Raw genomic sequence first — 27,282 nt, 5'->3', positions numbered from 1 at the left:
ATTGCTATAAGAAAAGTCAAAGAGAAAAAGATCCCATCGAAGTATACGTATTTAGTTATATTATTGTTGTCAAAAGATCTGTAAGGCAGTTTGTATCACGACGCTTATATTTTGGAATTTCACGAAGAATTTTATGAATTCAAGGTTAATATCTTTCGATGCCTTGAAGTAACGGAGCGCTTACTGCGATCGTGCTTCGAATGAAAATACATATATTTGTAAGTGTCATATTAATTAATGAGAAGGAAATTATCGAGCTTCAACAAGCCGTTCGATCATAACTATATTTATTTTTGCTGTGCAATGTATGGAATGAGTGACGATGTGAAATAGATACTATTAAGAAACCACATGAATTTGTTTACTTATTTATTGAGGTATTCAGAAACACTAGACAGAGGAAAGAAATTTGAAATGAGAAAATGTATCAATTTCGATTGTTTAGATTGTTGAACATGAACAATGTCAGCGTTAAATATACACTCAATTTAATAAAAATATGAATGAGCATTTTTCAAAACTGAATAATCTACAAGAACAGCCCGAAGAATAGGCGCCAGGAAGAATTTTTTAGAAGTTCGTTACTATTCATTTGCATCCAAGTTTACACAAAAGTCGGTTTAAACAGCTCTAATTATACGACCAGAAAGTCAACCTTTTTCTTTGCAGTGTGCTGAGACATAAGCGAACAAAAGCAAAGAAAGGAAAATTTACGACGAGCTTTTGACCGCGTATAAAAGAGGTGGTTGTCTGTCTCGCAAGATACATTTGAACATCTGATACGACGAGAAAGAGAGCGAAGGAATGTCCTGTGGGAAAGTCAACTCGGTCGGGAGACCAAGCACGCAAGTCAGCGGGAGACGATGTTGATGGAAATTCATGCGTAGAAAATTTTTCGTATGCGCATGGCCGGCAAAAGGATAATTAGACAACACTTTTGTCGGGGCCCCGAGTCTAACGTGTGTCGCTCCCGTTTGAATGCATAATTCTTATTGTTCGCTCGGTGCCTGAATATTCCAACGGGGAATGCGGTATATCGTCACTTTTATTTGGCCAGATAAGACGGCAAAAGTTTGGATTTGGTCGGCCTCATATGAACTTGGCCGTGCGCGTCGCGATGAAAATGAGCCTTGAATTATTCAGAAAGGCGAGCCTGGCGAAACGCGATAAATAGGTGAATGCTAATGTGTCTCGTCAATGTTTATTGATTCAAAAAAATAATAATAATTAACTATTAGGAATACCACCGATCGTTCGCGTGGTACCGTTTCACAAGCGACAACGTAAAGCAATGGTCGACGTCGGAATAATAATAAAAAAAAAACAATTGCTCAATGACGCGTGAAGTAATCGCGCGCTTTGCAAAAGCAACAAGCGGCTCGCGCGAATCAGCGCAAAAGCTCTCGGAATACCCACGTGCGAGGCAACAACGAAAAAAGGCGCAAAGTGCAGCGCGTTAAATAGAGTCGACGCGCGACAGATACCGGGAGAATGTTGCTTTCGATGCGCCTGCGACATACCACGTCACGCGACGTCGCTACCCGACGACGACGATTTGGACGCCGCTTGTACGTCGTCGCGACGAGCGAGGAAGAGAGAAAGCCGTTGTGTTTAAAACAAAAGGTACATAACAAGAGAAGGCTTTGAAGCCATTTCGTCTGTCTGCTCTTGTATGGTTCGTCTGTTCTCGTCAATCAAAATTTGCAGGATATTTAAAAAAAGAATGTACATTATACGGCTAGTCGATAGACTTTGCGTGCGCGTGCATAATCATTTGCCTCTGGGAACAAACACTTCGTCTCCTGGGTGTACGTATTGGAAAATTTACGAGCGACTCGAAATTTGCAGGTCGAATGGATGGGACCGGCAAGAGAGATGGAATTGCGCAATGGTAATTTGTAAGAGGGACAGCAGCAGCAGCAGCAGCAGCAGCAGCAGCAGCAGCAGCAGCAGCAGCAGCAGCAGGCTTAACATGCGGACATTGTCTCGTTCGGCTTTCTCCAACCTTGAAGTTCAGACAGGGGTGCGACCGCCGAGTGTGTATATTACGTAACGGAGGTTTCCCTCCGTAACATGCAGCAGCTCAAGTCTAACGTACTTTTTGGCGAACTTTCTCTAGCCTTCGAGTCAGCTGCAACAGATGCGAGATTATAGCTTCCACGAAGAGATTAGGAAACAGATCGTTGGATAACGATGGGCTGACTTTTAGAAATGATTCACGAAATTCCAGAAAATATACAGTTACAAAGTCCAAACTGGCGAGAGAGAGAGAGAGGATAAAAAAACATTCATAACTAGGTCACGCGAGCGTCCGAAGGAAAACAAGAAAAATAAAGTAGGGAAGAAGAGATGCCAGCATGGTTACGTCGGAATTGCACTTTTATGGCCTTTTAGAGTGATCCCCGGTCCCTGGCGGCGGTCGAAATGCTCGGACGACGAGTGGGCACGAGAAGCTTAGGGACTGTTGGTCGGTCCCCTTAAATGAAACACGTGGTCAAGAACAACTACATGGAAGAGAGAAAGAGAAGAAGAATGGCTCGAGGATGCGCCGATATATACATATATACCTTTTTCTTTGAAGGAGAACCTTTTTTCTTAGGGGGTGTGGTGACCGCATGTCATCTATCCGCCGGACTTTCTAGCGAATCGTTTGGCGCGGGCGCCTACGCTCCACGTGTGCTGTTAGTTTATCAAGCTTACCGTTTGTAAACATTCCTTAAACGCAACTGCGTTCGGACGGCTCATTTGTAAAATGAAAGATAGCTCCGCGCAAAATTATACGCGAGCGAGACACTTCTGCGAACGCTGTATGCGGCCACGTAATATAGAGAGCCCGCGAATAACGATATTCCTTCTATTTCACATGCGCCATACAACAACAGCTGAGATTACGGGAGATTGACAGCAGCGCGCGTAGTCCGAAATAATTTTTACATCTAAAAATAACGCGCTGCGCAAGCTAAAACGCAAAAAAAGAATAAAAGAAAAAAGGAATCGGTTACACGCGCGCAAAAGGCGCGAGTGCACTGGAAAATCGGGCGAAGGGCAATCGCCGATAACCCCTCGGAGAGCGAAGAAGCGATAACGCGCAGTAGCCTTTATTTATCTGCGCCTCTCAGAAACAGACACGGATAAGCGCGTGGTATCGGTGGAAGCTTATAATTCAAATCGGTTTCATCATACGCACAATTATACACACTCGTGCTCACTCTCATACGCACGCGCGCGCCGGGGTTTCCCCATGCTCGCTTCGTTTGTCAATCCCAATTTTCATTTCAGCATTTTTTTCAATATCATTTTTCAAATCACATTTTCAAATCACATTTTCAAATCACATTTTCAAATTATTCGTTTCCATTGGTGATACGAAATGTCTGCTTAATTTTCTCACAACTTCTATTCGATGTATGTTTTTTAAATGATATTAGTACCTCAACGTGCATATGTTTATCATTTTAATCAAGTTTTAAATAGTGTCGATACCTCGACATATAATAGTGATATACGTTATTAAAAATAATTCTTTCGTTGCGTACTTTAATTCTGTACTATACTTTCAACATTTTCAGTTAACAATGTATTGAGGATGGGGGGGGGGGGGGTTTCTCGCTGCTCGGTTCCCTCTCCAAACCCCGAAAAACAAATTTAAACGAAGGCAATAGGAGGGGCAAATGAAGTGCAAAAACGGGACAAAAAAGGACAGAATAGACAAAAAGGGGTAAATATGGGTGCACCAGATGAAACAATAGGGCTTATCCACTCGTGTATACGCGCGTGCATCGGCAGGCGTTTTACTGTAATTTGCGAATAGCCACTCTTTCTTTCGCTACATTCTGCTTCTATTTTACGCGCCTTAGTTTTTAAAAATAAACGTGATTTTTTTTCCCTTCTTCGCGCTGGTACGCGCTTGTTTATCCGATTTACGTAATGGACTTATTTACGAAGTCGCGTTTTCGCGCTCGATTGATCGCGCGCTCAGCTTCTGCAATATGAAAAATCGTGGCTTGACGTAATGTCTATCTTCATTTTTACCGCGAGATATCTGCACCGGAAAATAACATTTAGATAATAAAAGAGGAAGAGAAAAAATGAAATAGAAACGTGGCTAATGGGAAATGATTTGGCGCTGAAACGAGAACACACTTCGGCGTTGACAACGCGTGTACAATGTGAAAGAGATGGCTGCCTCTTTCTCGGGGTCGCCGTGTCCGCTTACGTCACACCGACGACGACGACCCGGTGACCCTATCGAATTCGCGCTAGGGTGAATTTACATCGCGATTTTCAAATGTTGCGAGTGTATAGGTATTTGCTAATATACTTGTTTATATTAAGACTTTACACGAGGAAACATAGTAAAGGATAATAATTAATCATCGATATATTTATGTATAAAAATGAGCAATCGCAAAGCATATTACCATTGCTGGTAAAAAAACACGCATTTATAGTGTCACGTGGACAAATACAATGCAACCACGTAACTGTAAAATAATTACGGGAACTTCTTTTTTCTCCAGTGTTGGAATTAAAAATATTTTTTTTAATCTTCTATGCAATTATTTCAAGTTTTCGGAAAATACTGTGTTGATTAAAAATATTTATAAATCAGTTGGAAACCAAATATTTATACAATAGTTTCTGAAAACATATTTGAAATTTTTGAAAAGCTACGTAATTAGTACGATAGTAGACAAAATAATCATATTTTTTAACACCGTTATACAACCGTCCGATTAATATGAAAAAAATAGTCAAAATATTTAAACTAGCAACTAAACAAAAATTATTGAATATGAGAAAAGTGCATTTTATGCAAATATAGACAAGAAAAAACGTGGTTACGCGGGTCGCGAAAGCGAGGTTATGCAAGTCGTCCGCGCGAAACTTCTCGATGCACACGATTCGACTATATTTAATAAAACGCGAAAGATTTACACTAACCTGATTGTATTCATTAAAAGTTGCGGAAAAATCCGGAACTCCAAAGGATCCTTTACGTGAAAAATAGCGCCTGGTCTCTCGCGTGTCGACCGCATGCGTTTGCCGCTATATGAGAGAAGTAGGAGCACATGTCGATGGCGCGCCACCCGTTGCCGACGGCCTCTTCCGCTTTTGCGCAACAACTTTTGCGCAGCTCCCCGCGCAGTCTATTTTTCATCAGAAAGCGCGCTAAATCTTTGGAATTTTAATCTGTTACTTTTTTGGTCGAATGTTAGAAACATTTATGATTTTTGAGTTTTTGAGAGAGTTTTTTTGTTATTGAAGCTACGATTTTTGGGTTGTAATTTGAAAAATGTTTGAAGACCCGGAAAAGGAAGTGTCGAAAGTGAAGAGAAAGACTTGAATCGGTAACGTCTGTCCGGCTGGCAGATTATTCACGGAAAGTAATCATGGTGACATCTAGTAGTTCAGAAACTAAACTTTTATCAACAATTAGTTTGTTATTGATAGATGGTATTTCGAAACAAGTGTTACCGTTTGGTGTTAATCCATATCACACTTTAATATACATATGTGTGTGTGTGTGTGTGTCTGTGTATATGTATATATATGTATATATGATAAATATTGAAGTTTATTGAAAAATGAGCATATTATAATTTTTTTTATAATTGTGCAGTTCAGCAAACATAAAATAATCATAAATTTTGTTGAATAGGTTAATAGCAAAATAATATTTATTTATAAAGTATGTGTTGAACTAATGTACGTTCTAATTTTTTTGTGTCACGCCAGCGAGCATTTAAGACGAGGAGCAATAATCACTTTGACGCTAACCATCTTTGCTATATGAAAAAAGGTGTTTAGCCAAATCTGCAGCTGTCTGCTACACGTCCAACTTAATTTCGATTATTCTTTTAACTTTGTATTATAAATAAATATGAGTAACGGTTACAGACCATTATACACATTTATTTTACAGTTTTTCTAACAGAAAACCGTTTTATTCTATATGTGAATGAGAAACTTCAGGTTACATTCTATGAGCAACGCGAAGTAGCGATCTTTCAAACGCTTAGCAATAAGAAGGTAACGACAGCCAAGGATCGTAGCCAAAACATAGGGACGGACGCATGCCTATGGAGAGAAAAGATTCGACAAATTCAGTGGCTACGCTTTGAAGAGTCAATAGGTTAATTTTCAAAAAGCCTTAAGTATCTATATTATACTTAGTATTCACATTATACAATTTTATAATAAATTCACGGAATCACAAATATATCGTATCTCATTTTATTAATAAAAAGTGTTTTCTACATATGCTGATCTGTTTTTCAGTTAGACCTTCGCTATATTATTTTATTTTGCTCAAACTTGATCAAAGTCAAAAGTAAAAGCTAATAATCTTGAAAAACATTCACGGTTTTCAAGCTAATAATATTGAAAACCATACTCCGACAATTTTGTTTTATGAAATCCCGATTTGCATAGCACAACGATATGCAAAGTGAATATCACCATAGAACTACGTCTATCACTTAAATTTATGTTTTAATACGATAAAGAAGATGACAGACGTGTTCTTTATACACACACGTCCACGCACGAGATTATTTTCTTATAAGAAACAAGCAGTGTGCAACGGTTTAAAGTAACAGCATTTTCCTCTATATAAGTTCAGATGCAAAGAACTGTTTGACATGGTAAATAGAAAAACAAAACAAAATCGGAGTATCAATGTCGGCAGTATATGAATCGATTAGAAGTGGTAAACCTGGAAAAGTAAATAAAGGAATGCTTTAAAACGGCACTGCGACTTTTATGTACCCATTTCATGACAACAGACGGGTAAGCGATTCCCAAGAGTCCTTGCTGAGACCTTTCAGGATTTTTCGCACATACGTACATACACACACACACACACACACACACACACACACACACACACACACACACACACACACACACACACACATATATAGCTACGACCTACACGTGGTAGATACACAGACTATGTACATACATGTGAGTTATAATAGCTTGTCCACTGCAGGTTGCTGTTACTGCGGGAGCTCTTTCTAAATTTGCAGTACCCGTGACGATGAAAACTTGAAGCATAGTCAGAACATAACTTATTTTCGTCTCACCCCGTGTAAAAAGTTTTTCGTCGTTTAGCGAAATTGTGACAAGTATGTTTGGTTGAATGTTTTCAAAAAAAACATTTGACAACCATATGTACGTAATCAACTTCGTAATATTTTGAACTTATATATAACTTCGTCTGCATTCAAATTTAGCAAAGGCATTTCAAATTTTTTGGCTTCACGGCTTCAATCACATAAAACAATAAAGAAGGTATATATCTCTTTCAGAATGAAAACTCGCTAATTAAATAATATTCATATTACATTGGATCGTTGCACAATCTTTCAAAACGTTTTACAATAATTTTATGAGAGTGTAAATATCATTTTTATAGAAACCGTATTTGCTTAAAAGACATCTTCCATAGTTTCATAAATTAGTATAAGTTACAGTGTTAATATTACGAAGAGAAAAATGTAGATTAAGGACTTTTTATCATTCGTTCTCGTAGGCTAATTTTACGCACGGGCACACGTGCTAAACAGTTAAGCTTGTAAAAAATAGTCAACGTGTTAGGCGTTTTGCTCTACACACTAGAAACTACTTCAGGTGACTGAGAGTGCAACTATTCGCGAAGCGCCCCGCGCACTGTACTTGTCTTCGCTGCTCCATTTCAAGAATAGATAATTTTAGTTTCTATGCAATATTGTCCATAACTACGTCAAATTAGCGCGAATTTGTATCCATATTGTCATTGCTGGGACAAAGAATAGCTTAATAGTTATTTTGAATAAGCACAATTTGCCAATAGTATGCAAATAAAAGGATATTTGAATAATTATTTGGATCCTAATGTGTATAAATAATTGACAATGAATGTAATTATCGCAATCATTGGTTACGAATTTCCCCAAGCAGGCAGCGCTGAATGCAGGAGCTACTGCGAGTTCGCGCAGGTTTAATATCTCTCTCGTGTACGTATAGGCAAGCAACCGCGCAGCACGATCCACGGAAACGCGTGCGAGAGAGAGAGAGAGAAAGGGCGGGAGGGAAGGAGGGAGAGAGAGAGAGAGAGAGAGACAGAGAAAGAGAGAGAGAGAGAGAGAGAGATGGGGCGCTCGCGTATCGCCATGTCGCGTGTATATCGTGTGTCGCTTGGCGGCGCAGCAGCACAAGTCTAGAAGCAAGCAACGGCTTCGCTTGGGCAAAGAGAGTTCCCTGGAATAGCGTAAAAGCTAAGCCGCGCCCAAGACGATCTAGTAGCTAAATCGAGCACCTAGCATCTTGCAAGAAGGCTTACTGAAGCTTGAGGCTGGCATTTTTGGTAAGTAAAGCTAACAAAACTGGCATTTTTTCCACAAAATACGGACTACTAAGCCATAGCTACGGGAGCTGGCTGAGCTGCCTACCCGTAAACTTTGAACTGCGCATGCACCGTACCGCGAGATTTAAAAATTTTTTTACTTTGTTCGCACTAAAGATTTAGTCATTCTTGTCGTTCACGTCTTGCAATTTAGGTATTGATACGAATCTTTATCTACTTCCTATCGATTAATTTACGATCTTTAGAGACTGTTTTAATACATACTGATGATTTTGTGGAATAATTATTAATAATATCCTTGCAAAGTATTAATAACACTTTGGTAATGAACTTTCTGATTCTTTTTCTATTTTTATTTATATTTGGATGATAACAAAGTTCCATCAATTAAGGTCAGCAATATGTTCTTTTGAAATTATTAAATTGAAATATTTTCTGTTATTTAAAATATAATTTTGAAAATTTATTATTGGCCATGAAAATAGATATTTAAAAATGAAATTTAGGTTAATAAAATATAAAAAACCAACCAATCATTTGGTAATTAAATATAAATTTAAATTCCAATATTTACAGTCGTTATTTGCATCTCACATAAAAAGTATTATTATAATAAATAATTATATGTATAAATTATGCACTTTTATTGATACTAATAGAATATAATTATACAGTTATAAATTATTACTTTTGCTGAATTGAAGATTTGAAAAGATAACCAAACTGCACATTCTAAATAAATTGTTATTAATACAAGAAATAAATGCATTTACCAGTTATTGATATATTTTTCAATTTTTAGATGATAATGTCATCAGCAACTCTAGATCACCCTTTGAAGATGGGTAACAAAATTAAAAAAGGAAATGAAAATACAAAGGCTGACAGAATTTCTAATGCAACACATAAAAAGCATAAAGAAGACAAGCGGCATCTTAAGTTTAATCGGAAACGTATTCAAAATTTTACTGGAAATGGTAAATTCTGCCCACCATATAAGCGTAGAAAAAAGGAGAGCTTCATTACTCCTACAAAATTCTTGCTTGGTGGTAGTATCAATGATCCGCTAAATTTAAACAGTATGCAAGATGAGGAAGTAAACAGAGCAATGAATGCTGTCACTCCAAAATCAAGTCCTCTACCAACTCCAAAACATAGGAAAGAAGCTATCGAAGTAATTATTCCACCAAATCCAAGTGATCCTTTAAATCTCAATAATTTGAATGACGATGACTATGAAAAAAGACTCATGTCTCCAGTGAAAAAGAATGGAAAAAAGAGAAATAGAGTTAGAAACAGAAAGAAGTCATTGGTTTCATTAGCTGTTGATTCAAACAAATCAGAAGAAATAAAAACAAATCAATTAATTTCAGTTGAAGACATTCAAGTCACACAAAAAGTTGAAGAAAATATTGATAAAGAACAACCTCAGAAATTTAATTTAACACTACCAAAATCTCTTTCTGAAGAAACTGAAAGACCAAAAGAAGAGCCAACTATAAAAGAACCAAAACTGAAGTTAAAAATCAAATGTTTGGATGAAATAAAAGATAAAAGAATGAGGAAATTAGATATTAAGGATAAGATTGTTAGCCCAGTAATACCTCAACCAGGTGCATGGAAGTCAAGACCCCAGTATCGACCAAATCATCATCATGATAAAAAGAAAAAACATCAAAAGCAACCAAATTTCAAAGATAAAAATGCTAAATTTCAGTATGGGAATTACAATCAATACTATGGATACAGAAACCATCAGGAAAGAGATACAAGACTAACAGTATTCTCTCAGAGAACAGAACTTTTTTATCAAAAAGATGTGTTGGATGTTGGTTGTAATATAGGTCACATTACGCTTTCAATTGCAAGAGACTTTGGTGCAACAAGTGTTACTGGACTTGATATTGACAAAAAATTAATTGGTATTGCAAGGAAAAACATTAAGCATTATGTTATTTGTGCTCAATCTCCAGCACAAACTGACGATAGAAATCATAAAAATGATACTAATATCTTCCCAACTTCAATGCTAATTAACTATGGACCGATAGATATACCTGGTTTTGAAAATCCCAATAAACACAAGGGTTTTCCTTATAATGTTACATTTGTTCAGGTAATCATTGGTTTCTAATTTCATAAATTATTTTTAATTAAATAATTTATTTTGAAGTTAAGGAATAATTTTTTAAATTATATTAAATATATTAATTATTATATTAATTATATTAATTATAAATTTTATCATTATGCACAAATATTATTTTGATTTTACAGGGAAATTATGTGGTGGATGATGATCTTTTATCTACAAATCAGATGCATCAGTTTGATACCATCTTATGTTTATCTGTAACAAAGTGGATACATTTAAACTTTGGTGATGCTGGACTAAAAAGATGTTTTAAGAGAATGTACGCACAACTAAAACCAGGTGGAGTTTTGGTTCTTGAACCTCAAAATTGGAGTAGTTACACAAAAAAGAAAACGTTAACTGTACGTAAAAACTGCTATCTTATTATAAACTGATAAAAAATGTTAATATTGTGAATCTCTTTTACTTAAAATTTTTTAATGAATCAAAATGTAATTATTAAAAGGAAATTTCATAAAACTGAAGATTTTTATATTCAACAAAAACTAATAAATAAATCAATGTTACAGGAAAAAATTTACAAAAACTTTCATGCTATTAAGTTGAAGCCGCCAATGTTTACGAAGTACTTGTTGTCAGACGTTGGTTTCCTGACATGTGAGGTGGTTTCAGTGCCGCCTCATCCATCGAAAGGTTTCCGGAGACCAATTTACCTTTACACAAAATCCTACGTGATATTAAGCCCAGAGTCACCACTGCCAACATTGTCAGAATTAGGTGCCTCAGTGAAATCAACAGACCAAGAGATGGAAAATTCAGGGTTAGATAATATTTTATATTAAATTAGTACTGATGGTTTCATTGGCATGTGCATTTTTGTATTTCTTGTTAGTTGATAAGACTTTGATGCAAGATAAATATTGATTGTGGTTATCTTCACTGCGAATTGCTAGTTAAATGTATTTTACTTGTTACATCAGGTTAAAAGTAATTTTGAGATAATAGTATAAATACCCTTATTAATAGATATTTTTATGATTATTATGATTAGATTAACAAAACAACTAATGAACCGTAATTAAATCATAAGCCAATAATAATTTAATAATCTCAGTCGATTTTTGAAATAATATTTAAAAAGAAAGAATTAATATATGAGCTAATTTTTAATTTAACTTTCAGCGTCGTAAAGCCATTTATTAAGTTAAAAAGGAAGGGACAGGAATTCTCACCTCTGTCACCAACATACATTCCTGTGTTTCCCGTGGAGTCGAAGTTCATAAGTGAGCATCTCGATAATGATCAAAATTCGAAGATTGACTCGGAAGACAGAAGATTGTCCGAAGAATCTCAAGAACAAGAAGACAATGAGGCAAGTCAAACTCCCAAACCACAAGAAGATAAAACATGAGCTACTTGAAGATAATGACAGCGGAGTCTACGATACCACCAAGCCTCGTTTTCACAAGAGTCATAATAATTATATAGTCTTTCAAAGAGTCGCGTGTAAATGAGCATTTCTTTTTACTTCGAAAAGAAAGACTAATTTGGATATGTAATTTGTAAAAAAATAAGTATACATAGTACAGTTAAGAGACTTTAAAGGGTAAAGTAATCAACCGTAAGAGAGAATTTCTATGATTCCTGGCGACACGTTAAAGCGTTTTTGAAGGTAGCGAAGTCTCGGAAATGGTTTCGCTTTTCGAGGCGCACTTTTTTCATGTTCAATAAAAAAGAAAAAGTTATAGTAAGTAATAAATAGTTAACAGTGTAAATGATAATAAAAAGAACAACATGCGATTTGTTCATAATGTAACTTCGGTGGACTGGTTATTTCATCACTTAACGCATCACTTTTCTTTTTTCATTTCGTATCCATTGCTTTATTTTGCAAGAATTGAAACATTCCTTGTGGATAATATTCTGTTTTACCAACTACTACTCTATTCTTTATTATAATTTCCTTTTATAATTCATGAAATATTAGTGCATCGTTTGAGTTGTAACGTGTGTGAAAAGTTTATGCGTCTCTGCGACGGTGGAGTTTTCTTTATTTTTTCATTTCGTTTTCAATGAGCTACCTGCGTTGACCTGCAACAGCTTGTACTTCTACATCTGAAGATGGGTGCGTCGGTGGAAAGAACAGGATTGAGCGATATATACTTCGAGGTACTCGTAGCTAAGTGATTCTTTATACCTGAATAAAATTCTTAATTTGAGATTAAATGTATGCAAGTAAATATGAATTATACACATCTCATCAGCATGAATAGTCATTGTTGTGTAGACATCAATCGATAAAATTAATACATTAATAAATTATTAAATTAAGTCGATAATAATGAAGTGTACAAATTTGTTTACCTTTAGTAAAATACCACACATTCCTGTTCTTTATTTCTCCAGAAAAATGAGCGATGAAGAACGCGGACGAAATTGTACTGCTTTAGTCTGTTTATGACTAACAAAAGTATTATGTTAATTTTCAAGGCTAGTATCAATATGCTTACATCACTAATAAAACGAGGCGCCAGCGCCTCTTATTCAAGTACATAATTGATTCTTTTTCATCTTTGTAGCAAAGTCACCCTAATGTCTTTGATAATAATTTCATTTTGATTGTTCAAAATATTGAATATTTTTGTCAGTGAATGTACTCTTGACTTATATTTTTAAGAGTATTACGCTATGATTTCACAAATACAAAGTATTGGTATCTATAACATAATAAATACCCCAATTTTTGTTTGTGAAATCGTTTACATAGTAGAATAATATACAATGATGATATAGTGAATATCTTTATATCTGATAGCAATATAAGACGATTTCAAAAGAATTTTATTTAAGACTAATGCAATTACATTTCATTCTTGCGTGATAACGATATTACTAAAAAAAGTTTGAAGCAATGATCAGAAGAGACTTTATCTTGCAAAGCTTTTCGGACAAGAAATTCTTATCTAGAATCGAAAATTGTGCATACGGAAACTGAACTGTTTATTTTTTTGTACATTGAGTTATGTGATAAATTTATCGGTATTAATTATTGTATTATAAATTTGATTATTTTATGATTTCTTTCTCAGAATTTTGTGTTTACGATAAATTTATATTTATAAAGAATAAATCGTTGTATCAACCTAATCATATTTATGCTTTCTATGTTTAATTTTTCTTTCATATAGATTAAGTTATAATAAATTTGCAGAAATAAGTCCAATAACGTTAAACAATATTTCACACTTCAAAAAGTTGGAGTACTCTATATTTTTTTACCTATTCACATATAATTACGACACGACGTAATTATGCATTTAAAAAAATGTTACCGTTTTACTTTTCGACAATCAACAGATTTATTTACTTATAAAATATAGCAAAAACTGTATCCTATATAACTATATATTATATCACTACGAACTCGTTCATAAAGTTCCTTGCCATACTATTTATACGACATATTGCTTCACAGTGAGTTATAGTGATGATCTTTGAGAAGTCTCGACCTACAGATAAAATTGCATTGTTCGTTGTATATGAGACCATAAGAAAACAGCTCTACCAAATATTTTTGGCATTAAAGGCATTAGGGTGAGGTTGCGCCTGCATTGATAAAATATTCGAACTCGACGAAGGTGAAACTTCGAACGACGCAAACGAAGTGATACCAGCAAATAAAAAGAGAAAATGATACTTTCCTGTGCGTACACATGTAGGAATATATACGATATACATGTATCGTAGATGTACGACATTGTATGTATATTGAGTGAGTATCGGCAGGTTGAGTGTCGTTCGAAGTTCCCGTATACAATAATATTTCGTAAATCAATGCTGGCAGACGAACCATGGCAGGTAAGTTGTGAGGGGCCTTCCGAGGAGGAGCTCGATTCAAAAGAGAGACGCAGTAAACGTTTTTTTGTCCTACATTTCTTCATGCAATTACTTTCTACACGATTTTTTGGTCGCTTCGTGCTGGCTCTAAGATGTATATATTTTTTGTTTCAAAGTTGCCGCTTACAAATTCTACTATTCGATATAAGATTATATCCTTTAAAAATATCGTATTTTTTTATCTTATATTCAAAAAATACTCAATTTGCCGCTTGCAGGCAAATTCAGCGATATCAATTTCGTACGCTATATATTTAGACTTCTGCGTTTCTTTACTATATTCTTGTTTCCTATAAAAAGACGATGTTGTATCTTTTTATTCGGCGTCACATATCTTCTTTGATTTAACTCAACGCCTTTGTCGACCAATTATAACTAAACTTTGATAAGAAACGTCATTTCCTTTTAACAGTCTAATTGCTTAATTAATAAGTTGAAATCAACAATTATTATATATACAAAATGAATATAGGACAGAAACAATCGAGTGTTTAACGTTAAATCGATTGCTATAACAGACAACAAAGTTACACTTGACTTTGCCGCTCTAACTCATGACACATTCAGAAAAATAACTGCATGAAACAATAGAAATATAATTTTTTTTTCACGACAGCAAAATCAACACCTCTGTGCACAAAATAATCCCTAAGAATCCCTTAACGATTCCTTCTCGCCAATATCTGCTTCAAATCATCAGCCTGTTAGAGAACAAACCACAGTCCCTCATCATGGCCCATTAGGATGGAAGAAAGCTCGAAAGAAAAACGTTTACTGCGCGCTAATGATGATGGGTGACGCGGCTGGTGGACTGTGGTAGTCTTCCGGTTATTCATCGACGAGCTCCCAGAGCATAAGTGCGGCATCGGTGCCGCCGACGGACACCACGTTCTGGTCGTTGTACAAGAAGCGCGAGCACGCCACGAGCGAGCTGTAGACCTTCTCTTCGACGTATTCGGCCTTGGCCGAGGTGCACGGGTAACGGAATAGCCGCAGGTAGCCTTCGGCGTCGCCGCTCACCAGCATGTCGTGCGCCGCCGAGCGCGACGACGTCGTCACCACCGTTGTCAGTGGGTAGTAACGATTGTTCCACATCCCTGCGAAAATTTCGCTTGGTTTGATACTGCATCAAGGGCGGACAGGGGGGGGGGGTTGCTTCGAGTGGTTGCGAATGGGCCGTTTTCTTACCAGATACGAGGTACCCAACTGTGCAGTTATGCGTGTACCACTTGACGTCTTTCATTATCAAAGGACTCTTTTCCGAAGACAAAGCCTTCACATCCCCTGTTGGACAAAGAAACATTTGATTATTCATCTGGAATGATCGAGTGATCGTGTTCAGTTGTAGACCATGAGACTCACAGAACACAAGATCGTAATCTTGAGTGACGGTCTGCAAGAAACGACTGTCGGAGCTCCAATCGAGCTGCACAAGTGGCTGAGTCCCTCGGATCTTGTTGCTCTTCTTGTAAGAGAATCCATCCCTGGACACTCTGAACAAGTAAATGCTGCCATTCTGCGAGCCCATGGCAAGCATTTCTCCAGCTACAGCGACAAATCATTAGGTTTGCACGTCAATGCCTGAAATCGATCGTGCAACTTGGCTGAACTTACTGGGATTGTAACCGATGCAAGATAGCGGCGAGCCGCACACTCTTAGCGTGGCCACGGCAGCGCCGGTGTCGGCCGCGAGAACCAGGAGGTGGCCTTCGGATGATCCCGCGGCGAGCGCCACGCCGAACGGGTGGAATGCAATGCAGATGCATTCGAATCCAACCTGCGGCGACCAATTCGTCAGTCCTCGAATGGTCAATCTTTGGAATCTTTGGAAAAGCGCGCGCTCGTTTACCTGCGTAGTCCACAGGAGCTTGTGCCGCCTCCAGAGAGCGATATTTTTGTCATGACCAGCAGTAGCAAAAACTTCGTCGTCAGGATGGACGGCAAGACCCCAGAGTTGCCTGCCGTGACCGAAGACCACTTGGTTGAAGCGTCGCTGAAGCGAACCTTCGAGTATGATGTTACGGGTAGTGCCAACGTAAATGTTGCCGTCGTTGCGGCCTGGGCGCTGCGGATAAATGCTTCGCACGCCGCCGGCTGATTCTGGAAGCTGAACCATTGGTCTATTTTAGAATCCGTGTCGAATATAGTAACAGTCCGCGAGGTCTTTCGGCGAGCAGGCGAACCTTCGTGTCCGTGATGCGTTTGTAATTCTGAAGCGAGTCCCAAGCAGCGATTTTGCGATCCTTTTCGCCGCCAGATAACAAAGTTCCTTCGGACAGCATCACCAGAGAACTGATCCCTTTGTTGTGGGCTTCGAATTCCATCCTTATGAAATATGCTCCATCCGCGTCGACGGAATAAACAGTGATGAAACCGTCGCTGTCGGCCGTGACAACGTCGCCATCTTGCTCGAACTGAATGCTCGTAACGTGTGTCCTCGACGGCTGTAGAATCGCGCAAGATACTTTTTAGCCTGGTGCACGCACGCACGTAAAGCTTGCTTTTGCATACTTACGGGTTTGATAATATCGGTTCTCTCGAAAAACCCGTCTTTCCTGCGATTCCAGAACGTTAAGTGACCTTTGCCATGCGTGATCAGAAGATTGTCATCCAGCGGATGGAAAGCGGCACCTGTCAAGTCCTCTTGCAGTGTCTGTCAAATAGAATTTGCAAATTGTGAACGATCGCTGCAGATGAACGCGAGAGCGATGGAGTTAACTTACGGCAACTTTCCCAAGCAAGTGTCCCCATTGCCACTGCCAAACGGAAAGAATAGCCTCTCTACCAGCGTCAACTACCAACACGTAACTTCCACCATTCTGTCAAACGAAATTGCGCGTATAATTACCGAATGATAAGGCATTGAGTCAGCAGCGTATAAAAAACGCGGATACCAATTGTGAGAAAGCCAATGCAGAGACTCCCATTTGAAACTCGGTCATGCCGAAAACGTAGAGTGTGAGAAGAGTCTCCGTCGACCAAATTCTCACGTGAGGTTGAGCTTTTCTGTGTCTTCCCGCTCGCTGACCAGACGCAACTAACTCCCTGCTTGGGTGAACCTGCCAACGACAAAGCTCATCAATGATCCTGTTCCTTGCGCCTCGAAAGTTCACGGCTAACTTGCCTCCATGCACGTAATATCTTCGGTGTGTCCGATGTAATGCCTCTGTGAATTCTCCTCACGATCGTAAAGTACAGCGACAGCCGCCACGTAATACAACAACTCTCCGCTTGGTAAAACCCAAAGATTACGCCGCGTGTCCGTGCCTCGGTAGCCGTATACCCATTCCAGCTGCAACTTCTTGTCGGGTGGCGAATTATCTACTGGCGGTAGGTGGGACGGCGGATAGAACGAACGTCGAAGACCGCGGATCGTCACTCGAGCAGGCTCTTCTCGTAAAACTTCTACTACGCTGTAATCTGCGAATAAATAATCAACGGATTTTGCTTTCGTGTTTTCATGTTCACGTGATTTTTCTTTCAAAGTCGACGCAGTTATAGTCGCGTGTTGTTTGCATTGATTTTGCTTTTTTTTTTCTCGCACGCACAGTAACCCAAGTGTTTAATCGTGAAAATCCGACTAGGTATGAGAACTAACGTCATTTCATTTGATAATGGGGTGCTTTTCGTTGGAAAAATGAATATGACGATTTCTGACATTGAAAGCCATTAATACACCTTTTTTTAATATCTCACATATGTATCTAAACGGCTATACATCACAAATGTCAACTTTAAAATCGAATATTTTCCACAGTAGCTTACACGCGAAGGTAAATAAAAATATTTGAACAGGCCCTTGCGAGGTATCGATCAAGTAGAGTATTATTTGGCAGAAATAATGTCTGACTTACCATTGACTCTAACCACTTCGGACTCGGGAGCATAAAGCGAGCGCGGCCTGCTTTTGCTACGAGCTCGTCGCTGTCTTCCACTGACATCTTCGACAACAGTCGGCGGTCCCCTACTGCGTGACCTCCTTGCTGGTGAACCAACCACTGATGCCACACCACCGCCGCCACTTCCTGTGCTCAGGTAAAACGTATCCACGTCGGCGAACTCGTTACGCAATTGGGAGAAGCTTCGCACCTAGGCGATCAAGAAGAAATTTATGTTTTTAACGAGTAAACGTATTTTCTTTTATATTTTCAATCTCTTAATTACTTTAATATTTTTTTACAGGGCATATCTTCGCGTTTATTATTATTGCCTGATTTTTCGAGAATTTTAATATAAATATCGGAATTTTTACATTTGTTTGTATTGGTTTTCGCCTCTTTAAACGGAATAGAACGAATAATGATAAATCGAGAAATGAATCAGTGCCGATCCCATCGAATAAAGAAAAATTAGAAGTCCACATTTATCGCACGACAGAGTGAAAAATAACTTTCGAATCACTTAATTACTTTCACACAACGAAAGTGAAATAAACTACTCAGAGTTGTTAATAGGCATTCGGCATAGTTAAAGTTTGCTGACGCAAAGTAAAACGCATGTTAGTGACGCAGTTTGCAGAAAGAACGGTACCAAGCTAACAAAGAGGCGCATCAGTGGCGAAGGGCATCATAAAACCAGACGCATGTAGGTGACTTTAAGGCGCTATCCGCTACTACGCCAGGTGAGCGAGTAAGCGAAAATTGCAGAGTTTTGAATTTGAAATTCATATGCGGTCGTGACCTGAAAAAAACCTTACTCGCCGCTGAGGATCTCCGACCTTTTCCTCGCTCTCTCTCTCTCTCTCTCTCTCTCTCTCTCTCTCTCTTTCTCTATGATATACGTATAACGAGGCCGAGAATGTATATATATAAGTACACGCGTGATATGTCGATCGAAATTTTTCGGGCGGAGGAAAAATTACCGCGTCATTTTTACGTCAGATCTGTGCATGCGATTAAAGTCGCGTGATATCAAGCAAACACTTCGAAGGCTACGTACGAGCTGCGAAGACGGGAGAAAGGGGATGTGCACGCGTGGCTACTTTTAACGATTCTTCTCTTCGACGCCAGCGCAAATTAACGGTATTTCGGAAGTTGTTACGTTTCTTTCCTTTTACCGGGCGTTCGGGATTTGGCGCAACAACCATTGTATCTCTCGAATCTTTTATCAATGATTGGATTGTAGATCCGATCAAATGTCACAAATGTTTCGTATAAGGTAACTTCATCGACCGGTAAAAGATTGGCGAGCATTTAAATTTATGAAACAAGCCGATCGGCGCGAAGTCGTTCGCGACCTTATTACGTCTCGCGCGGTGAAACGCGCGCGTGTCTTTCTCGCGTTTTCGCATCAGGCATGCATATTTATGGGCTAGGCGCGGGCATTTTTATAAGGCAGCATGAATAACCGACACAACTTGGCTTGACTTTTGATATATTTTTTTTTCTTCTCTGATGTAGGCTGCTTTTTTCAGCTGTAATTTTCAAGTTGCTCTCGCGATGATAAAGATCTAACGGGAAATGCCGGGTGATTTGATTTTATGTACGTATCGATCGATAGCAACTGATTTTAATTACGTAAATCGAAAGTATGAATTTTTGGAACTCGTCGCAGACCGTAGATTCTCGTGAAGAAAGAAAAATTGAAAACTCCACTTGGCACGCTAAGGACAAAAATTCGAGATGGAACTGAAAGCTGGGAGCCGCTTATACTCGACAGTGCTGACAGTTGTGCCAAAGAGTCACGATGCGGGGATGGCAGTCATGCTCGATCCTCGCGACGCACGAGCAATAAAAAGCGTCGAGCGAGCGTGCCCCGCGCTTATTATTTTACAAAGCCGTAATTCAAAAAGCGCGATAAATTCATCGCGAGCTCCGCCGCTAATTACAACGGTGAACGAGGTTAACCGCTTGGGCGCGATGTATTCTCTCTCGCGCGCGCCAGCGAAATTTATTCATTACAACGGCGCAGGAAAGGATATAAACAAGTCGCGATCGAGCGTGCTCGCGACGGACGAATTGAACGGCAGCGTTACGTAACTGTCGCGCGCGCATGATGCATCGCCAAAGTTGCGTGTACACCTATATCTGCTCTGGCGAGAGCTCGCCACGTCTCGAAATTGCCAGTTTTGCTATCGCGAAATTCATTCATACGAATGGTAATCGAAATTTCGAATTGGCATGGAAGCGAGAAAATTGTTACATCGGACGAGGTCGGGGTGAGAAAAAAAGGGTGTTTTTGCCGCAGACAACGAGCCACGGCGTTTCGTGCGCGTGGCTCGACGTCGTATGCAAAGCGACAGCCCTGACTTCTTTATTGCGTAGCTGAAAAGTCTTGCGAGAAAATGTTCTTTTTTTCCTTTTGTTGCCTTCGACGCGAGTCCAAGACTTGCGAGCCGGAATTCGCAGTAGGCAAATACGTCGCGTGCACGTGCTTCCTCTTGCACGACCAAGCCGTTCACTCTGAATTAATACAAATGTCTTGTATCCCTACCTCTTGTCCCGACACTGTGAACATTCTTTTGGCTCCATTCATTTTCAGCACTTGGCCCAAATCCTCGAGGACCTCTTCGAAGGGCTGCGATGTGCGCAAGTTCAGCAATACTCGGCACTGTAGTCAACAAAAACACCAGTCACATTGGCAATGAATCGCGTAGTAAAGCTACATAGCGCACTTTACGGCATATATATACATGAATGAGTTTTAGGTGACAAATGGATAGGCTACGTGCTGGCCAACGCTCGGAACGATGTTATCGTTTACGTTGACATTGCGATAACATCGATACGATCGCGTTCGAAGGCCAATTAACTCTGTGAAAATGTCCATTTGGCGCGCGGGGCGAGAGCCGATATAAATTCAAGGTGAGAGAAAGAAAGCAAGAAACAGAGCGCGCCGTAAGCACGTGTAAATTGCTGGAATGGCGGTGTCGTATCGGTTGATTTGCTCGGGCGAACCTGCACGGTGTGATCGAGATTGTTGACGATGCGGATAACGCGTCCGGACGAAGGCTTGCCAGCGGCCCCGGCGGCAGGCACCTCGTCGCTGATCGAGGCTTTCCTGCTAAGACTGGCGACGGCCGGTGTGCTGCGACTTTGCCAGCCACCGAGGCCTCCGCCGCCGGCTGGCCCGCTGCCGGCGGCTATGCTGCCCGACCGGCCGCCACCACCGCCACCACCACCGCCACCAACCGGACCCGAAGATGCGTACCACTGATTGCTCTTCTTGCCGTAACTCGCCGGCTGAAATGAAGAAATGTGAAAACGTTTATGTGAGTCGCAAAACGTGGGAAAGACATATTTCACAGTCGTGTTCCTTTCGATTCTTCTTGTCTGTTTAGCAAATGAGTTTCGTACGGGTCGACTCGGAAAGATTATTCATGGCGCCGTGTACTGTAAAGTATCGATGTCTGACTACAATTGATTTGAATGAAAAAATTGTCAATCAGGAAATATATTTGCAGAGGCGACGTCGCGTAAAAGCAGCGGAAAAAAATTAAAACGAATCAGAGCGACCGAGGGCTGTGTGACTATGTCAGACGGATTTCGAGGTCGAGTGCGTCGGAATAGCGAGCAAATAGAGAGCGTCGTCGGCTGATTTCGAGGGGGGTAGTATAGAGAGTGGTTTCGAGTAGAGGGTGATTTGGATGCAGACTCTAGCCTAGATTGCACACACACGCACACACATTCACGGGGTTCTCGTTCTACTTCTCCGTATTTCTCCTTTGCTAGCCTAGTTTGCCCTCTCAAGACTTATGTCCTGCGCGCAGGTGGAATTGAAATTGCTGGAAAGGCCGCTCTTTTCATAGTTGACTATGACGTGTCGACGCGACGACCAAGTCGCTCGTAATCCCACGTAACTCTGTAATGGCTCGCCGTGGGAGAACGATTCGTTCGCGAACACGGCCTTCGTCGGCTCGCGCGGGCACAAGCATGTCATTCGTGAATTTCTACCTGCATCATGTCGGCCGGCAAAGAGATGACCTCGAACGAGTCGCTCATCAACACGACGAAGGCCGAGTGCTGGCCTGGACTATGATCGTTCCGTTCGTCGTAACTGCGCTCCTGCTCGACGTCCTCGTCGTCGTCGTCGTCGTCCTCCTCCTCCTCCTCCTCCTCTTCTTCCTCCTCGTACTCGTCCTGCTGCGAGAGCTGCTGCGAGTCGAAGGAGGCGCGTGGCAACGACAGCGAACTCTTGCGTCTGCTGCCGAGTATCGGGGCAGCTCCTGCTATAGCGCTGCGCCGATGTAAGCGGGGGGCGCTTGAGCTCGCGACGCTCAGGACGGATGAACGCCGTCGGCGATCCAAATCGAAGGTTGTCGAGGCCTCAGGGCCCGAGTCCGAGCGGCAAGACGAGCTCGTCGGCGACTCAATGGTTGACCAGCCTGACTAAGCTTGCGACAAGCTTTGTCACTGCGGCTTACCACTCGACACCTCTCTTGCAGCTTTTCTTCCTCTTGCCGACTGGACTTGCGCGAGAATAATTGTTGCTGCTCGTCGCATCGGATAGCTTCACCTTCGTACACCAGACACGTCCGTTTTCAGTTTATTTCACCGCGCTTTTTTGCTTGGGAGCTTGCTCGATTTTTTTATCTTAAATTAAATGGCAATCGGTGCGCGCTTGATGATTAATCGATTCGCCTTGCTCTGCAGTCCGACAAAAGCGAACGTCTTTTATTTTGTGTGGACGTATTTTTGTCACACAGTTGTAACCAATGCCAGCTCGATAAAGCTTGCAATAACGAACTTTTTCATGGCGGTTCGATTGCGCGCTCGAGTACGCTAGATTTACCTGAATCTATACCTTGAATCGTGAAAAATATTTTTGTATTTCGACACGTTGGAAAAGGTTGGCTTGGAAGCAAAGGAAAGAATGATTAAAAATCGAGCAATCTCGAAAACTCCCAGTGATCCAAGACTAATAGTAACTGCAGGCTCATACCTTCCGTTGATCGGAGAAGCAGTCGCGCTCGACCGGTCACCTTAATGACTACGCGATTGACGACATTCTCGTCTGCCGTCGTGGAGTATGTGGAACCGAGTGGGCGCGTGCCGCGTGAAAATAATCTCGGAGACTAATCCATTCGGCCGCAAGCGAGCAACGGCCAGCAGCTCATTCGCGGCTGGTATCACGAGCGCGGCTAATCTGGCCGGTCGCTGCTGCACATCTATCTTCCGACTGCTCTTTTCCACGGCTCATTCTTCGTTTGCCGATCTTCATCTGCGCGCCTCCTCTTTCCCGGAGGGCACTTTGTGCCGCGAAACAATCGAGTTGCCAGCGAACGCTCGTGTGCAAACAAAAAAAAAACAAAAAACGCGGTGACCAGTCGAAAGCAGGGAGAGCGCGCGCGTTGGACGGTGGTCCTCGATCGACTAGTGCGGCGCACTTTCGCACTCTGTGTCTCTCGGCGGGCCGCGGAGAGTTGAGAAAGGGGGTCGAGCGCCCGGAAAAAGGGGGCCACTACACGCCGAAGAGAGCTTTCGCCGTCCCCACCACCAGCACTCCTCTCTCTCTCTCTCTCTCTCTCTCTCTCTCTCTCTCTCTCTCTCTCTCTCTCTGTATATGACGTTTGCCATCCCACCCTTCTTCACCTCTTCACTGTTATATACTGACAGACGCGATTTCCGAGCTTGATCTTCAAGGCCAGGCGACTAGTAGTTTTCTTCTTCTTCGTCTTTATCATTTGTTGCATTAATGCATGATGCTTTCTTTTCTTCTTCGTTTGCATTTTCATGACTTATTTCTTTCTTTTTTTTAGGGGGTGATTTTTCACTTGCGTTGAAGTCTAAATTACTTTCGGCTTTCGGCAGGCGAAGGTGCAATGAGCCTAAGAAATAAAATATCCTCAGCCCACGGTATTCGAGGATGAAGTGACAGATGCGCATGGACGTCCGACCGAAATCGGACTCGCGCCACTTGCGCCGGAGAAGCCATTTCTGACGTAGGCGCGACGGCAAACCAAGAAAGAAAAAGCTGGCACTCGCGAAAAGAGCACAGCTGAGTTGGCTCGAGGGGGGGTAATGAAGTTTGCACTGCTGTCGTGTGTTGTAAACTGGCAGCTGCGCGCTCTGGACATAGAGCGCGAGCGCGCGTGTGGGTGTGTGTGGTTTATAGAACGCGCGGCCCGATTATGCATGCTAATGGACTGCTCGCCCGTGTGCTCGAACACGAGAGCTGGCGTGGCACGTCACTACACTGCAGATCGCCCGAACACGTTCGATTTCCACGTTCTAGAAGCATTCTACAGACAGACACCTGTCTATATATGCACGTCTGAATATGTGTTATGCCGTTGCGTCTATCTCGTCATTTTTCTCCCCTGAGTGACCTACTGTTCGCTAGCCGCTGTCGTGGACTTCTAGTTTCAGAGGCTGCGTCGTTCCCCTTGGAAAAATGGAAGTAATTTATGCTTATCGAGATGTCAAATATTATTAAGTGCAGCACCTATAACAAGTACCGCGAAATCATATTTCATCACTGATTCGGATCGTGGACAATAAATTTCAGTGAACTTTTCATACCCACAAACCGCTTCATGCGATTTTCTAGTGCACGCAGTAAACCATAAAACATGTAATTTTAGATTGCATGCTTATCTCAGCCAAGACTGTTGTTTAAATAAAACGAATGCCATCGTTCCGATACCTCGAAACATTTGTCACAGATTGCAAAGCACAAAGAATCCATTCCATCGTTTCAACGAGAAAGGAAAAAGTGGCAGGTGCAAAATGTAGATTGGCACGCGCGTGTGAATGTCTGTGTGTGGCACAAAAGATCCACGCGATTCGATACTCAAGAGAGAGAAAGAGAGAGAGAGAGAGAGAGAGAGAGAGAGAGAGTGGCCCGCGCCAAAACTGGGATCGGCTACTACTTGCAGCTATTTCGTTCAATTAACCTAATAGGATTTGTGCTAATGCAAAAATCGAGGTCTGCGAGTCGTTCGAATGGCCCTCTTTTTCTCATTAAGGGTATGGCTTCCGTGATTTACAGACAAGGATCTTTTTTTTCGATCTCGTTATAGTGATTGAAGTCTTATTTTTGTATTCGTCTTTCGAGAGATCGATCGTTTCCATTAAATCTTTATAGATCGTATTAATTTTTTGCTTCAATTCGCGATACTTGTACGGCTGACAGAAACCATACAGAAAGACAGAGGTAATTTCTGATTAGAAAGGATTGGATATGAACTTGCTTCATTTATTATCGGTTCGAACAAACGAATCATTATTGATAACAAATTAACGTTAAGAAAGGCAGCGAAAGTACACGAACGATCGAACTTGCGATAACATCTGCTTTGTAAAAAAATTGACTTTGTCTCCACGAAAGAGAGAAAGAGGCAGGTGATTGAGCGTTTCGGGGGCAAATAGGCGCGCCAATCGATCTACGTACCCCGCCTCTTAAGAATGAAGGATGATCGCGTCGTTAATCAACGTCGATTAGCATTTCCAGGCAATGCAGTGAAGAATTTCAGCTGCATCGTATTTGCCAAATTATGCAAAAGAAACATTACATCCGAAGATAAGATTATTAAATACATGTTAATTGTTTTCTCGATTATGAGAAATAATAAGAACGTAGCGGGCTTTGAAGGTATACGACGATTGGCAAAATCAAGTTGCATGTATGTTTTCCAAAGCTGCAAATCACTCGGTGAATAATTGTATTTTGTATGCTACGTTCAACTTTGGCGACATTTCATTAAGTGAAATTTATGCATGCATTCTGGGCTTGACGTCATTAAAGCTTCGGAATTGATTGCGAGTGGTTGAACTGAGTATTGTGCAATGCTTCTGCGACGTAGCTTTCGTTTGAGTGATACCTGCATTTCTGATATTTAATCGATTTATCGCTTTGATGCATAGTTGTATTATTATTATGATTTCTTCGTTGGCTGAACGTGTCTTAACTTATAAAACTCGCTTACCCAAGCTACTCAACGAGCTTGATAAATCTGCCGTTGTAACGATCTGCGCTAATTACGATTCTGACAGACTGTCAGCTGTTTCAATCTTTCCATTGGAAATCTACTATCAACTAATTGGATCAAACACGTGCGCCAGGTTCTTCAACCACTAGCCACCAGAAGGAAAAGAAAAAGTAATTTGTGAAAAGTCCGTGAACCCACGGAGCAATCTGATTAGTCGGAGAATCACGCCCCCGGGGCCGACGAGTGAAAAAGGCATCGCTTCGATCTTGGATATGTTCCGTCGCCGAGCCCAGCAGCAGCAGCAGCAGCAGTAGTCGGGCCAAGCTTTTGTTTGTCGTGTCGACCTTGAAGGAGTACGTGTGTGGCATGCATAGGCTCGTTTCCAGCCGTGAATCAACACACGCAGGGTCAAGGTCGACGGGTGAGCTCGCGATCACGCCCCCTTTTCGTAGTCGTACGTGCATTTCGATTTCAGCTGCCTTTTACCGCCGCTGTCGCACTTTTGAATGCGCGCGCCAGCAGCGCTGTACTTGTATTCTTGCCAAACGGCCGAACCGTCGCACGACCTCTACAACCTTTAACCCTTTCGATCGCCCTTTTATTCGGCAGGCGGAAGGAGCATTGGGAGATTACTTCTTGCTGACGACAGTACAATGGAAGAGACCGGCTCGTAGCTTCCCGACTGTTTACCTATTCTTTTATCTTCTTCTTTTTTTTCTCGTGGGAGGTTGGGGACTCGTAAAAAATAAGGGTTCACACGAAAATACACATTTTTCAAGACTTTTCTTTTCGTACGCTAGCCTTCAAATGACAGTGGAATCGCAGAAAGTTTCTATTTTTTACGACTGGAAATTTCCATGTCAGTTGCACGTACTGTCTAGTTCACGACTAACATCTCAAGGATTTTTTTTTCATAACTGACTTGTTAACGCTTCACTTAACTATGGACATCTGCTATTCTCATTTCTTTTCGAAATTGCTCCATGTTTATCTTTGAGATCGTTGTTCCATATTTATGTATTTTGCACACGCTCGTAAGTATTCTTTTGAATCCTTCAGGAAAACATA

At 40.9% G+C, this 27,282-nt stretch overlaps 2 protein-coding genes across 2 annotated transcripts in view; one reads left to right on the top strand and one right to left on the bottom strand.

Moving 5' to 3' along the window:
• Positions 1–8,194: 8,194 nt before the first annotated feature.
• Positions 8,195–13,198, top strand: LOC131668095 (7SK snRNA methylphosphate capping enzyme-like). Its single transcript, XM_058941949.1, has 5 exons — positions 8,195–8,353; positions 9,156–10,469; positions 10,631–10,849; positions 11,018–11,268; positions 11,631–13,198. The coding sequence occupies exons 2-5, from the start codon at positions 9,156–9,158 to the stop codon at positions 11,857–11,859; spliced, it is 2,013 nt and encodes a 670-aa protein (XP_058797932.1). The 5' UTR covers positions 8,195–8,353; the 3' UTR covers positions 11,860–13,198.
• Positions 13,199–13,378: 180 nt separating this feature from the next.
• LOC131668094 (echinoderm microtubule-associated protein-like CG42247) overlaps positions 13,379–27,282 on the bottom strand; it is a 28,397-nt gene continuing 14,493 nt past the window's right edge. The window contains exons 4-16 of the mRNA XM_058941948.1: positions 21,242–21,526; positions 20,778–20,894; positions 18,200–18,434; positions 17,470–17,765; positions 17,240–17,404; positions 17,069–17,164; positions 16,861–16,998; positions 16,529–16,789; positions 16,195–16,452; positions 15,960–16,122; positions 15,708–15,890; positions 15,534–15,629; positions 13,379–15,442 (exon numbers count right to left, since the gene is read on the bottom strand). Coding sequence (XP_058797931.1) covers positions 15,174–15,442; positions 15,534–15,629; positions 15,708–15,890; positions 15,960–16,122; positions 16,195–16,452; positions 16,529–16,789; positions 16,861–16,998; positions 17,069–17,164; positions 17,240–17,404; positions 17,470–17,765; positions 18,200–18,434; positions 20,778–20,894; positions 21,242–21,526 — 2,562 coding nt within the window. The 3' untranslated portion in view covers positions 13,379–15,173. The remainder of the gene's footprint in view (positions 15,443–15,533; positions 15,630–15,707; positions 15,891–15,959; positions 16,123–16,194; positions 16,453–16,528; positions 16,790–16,860; positions 16,999–17,068; positions 17,165–17,239; positions 17,405–17,469; positions 17,766–18,199; positions 18,435–20,777; positions 20,895–21,241; positions 21,527–27,282) is intronic.

This window comes from Phymastichus coffea, unplaced genomic scaffold (genome assembly GCF_024137745.1).
Source record: "Phymastichus coffea isolate CEN01 unplaced genomic scaffold, Cenicafe_Pcof_1.1 PCOF00074, whole genome shotgun sequence".
NCBI classification, from domain to species: domain Eukaryota; kingdom Metazoa; phylum Arthropoda; class Insecta; order Hymenoptera; family Eulophidae; genus Phymastichus; species Phymastichus coffea.
This window is presented reverse-complemented; position numbering and strand designations above follow the sequence as displayed.

Coding starts and splice junctions, on each gene's coding strand:
- LOC131668095 (XM_058941949.1), top strand. CDS start 9,156: ATGATAATGTCATCAGCAACTCTAGATCACCCTTTGAAGATGGGTAAC. Junction 10,470..10,630: donor ATAATGTTACATTTGTTCAG/GTAATCATTGGT, acceptor TTGATTTTACAG/GGAAATTATGTGGTGGATGA. Junction 11,269..11,630: donor CAAGAGATGGAAAATTCAGG/GTTAGATAATAT, acceptor TTTAACTTTCAG/CGTCGTAAAGCCATTTATTA.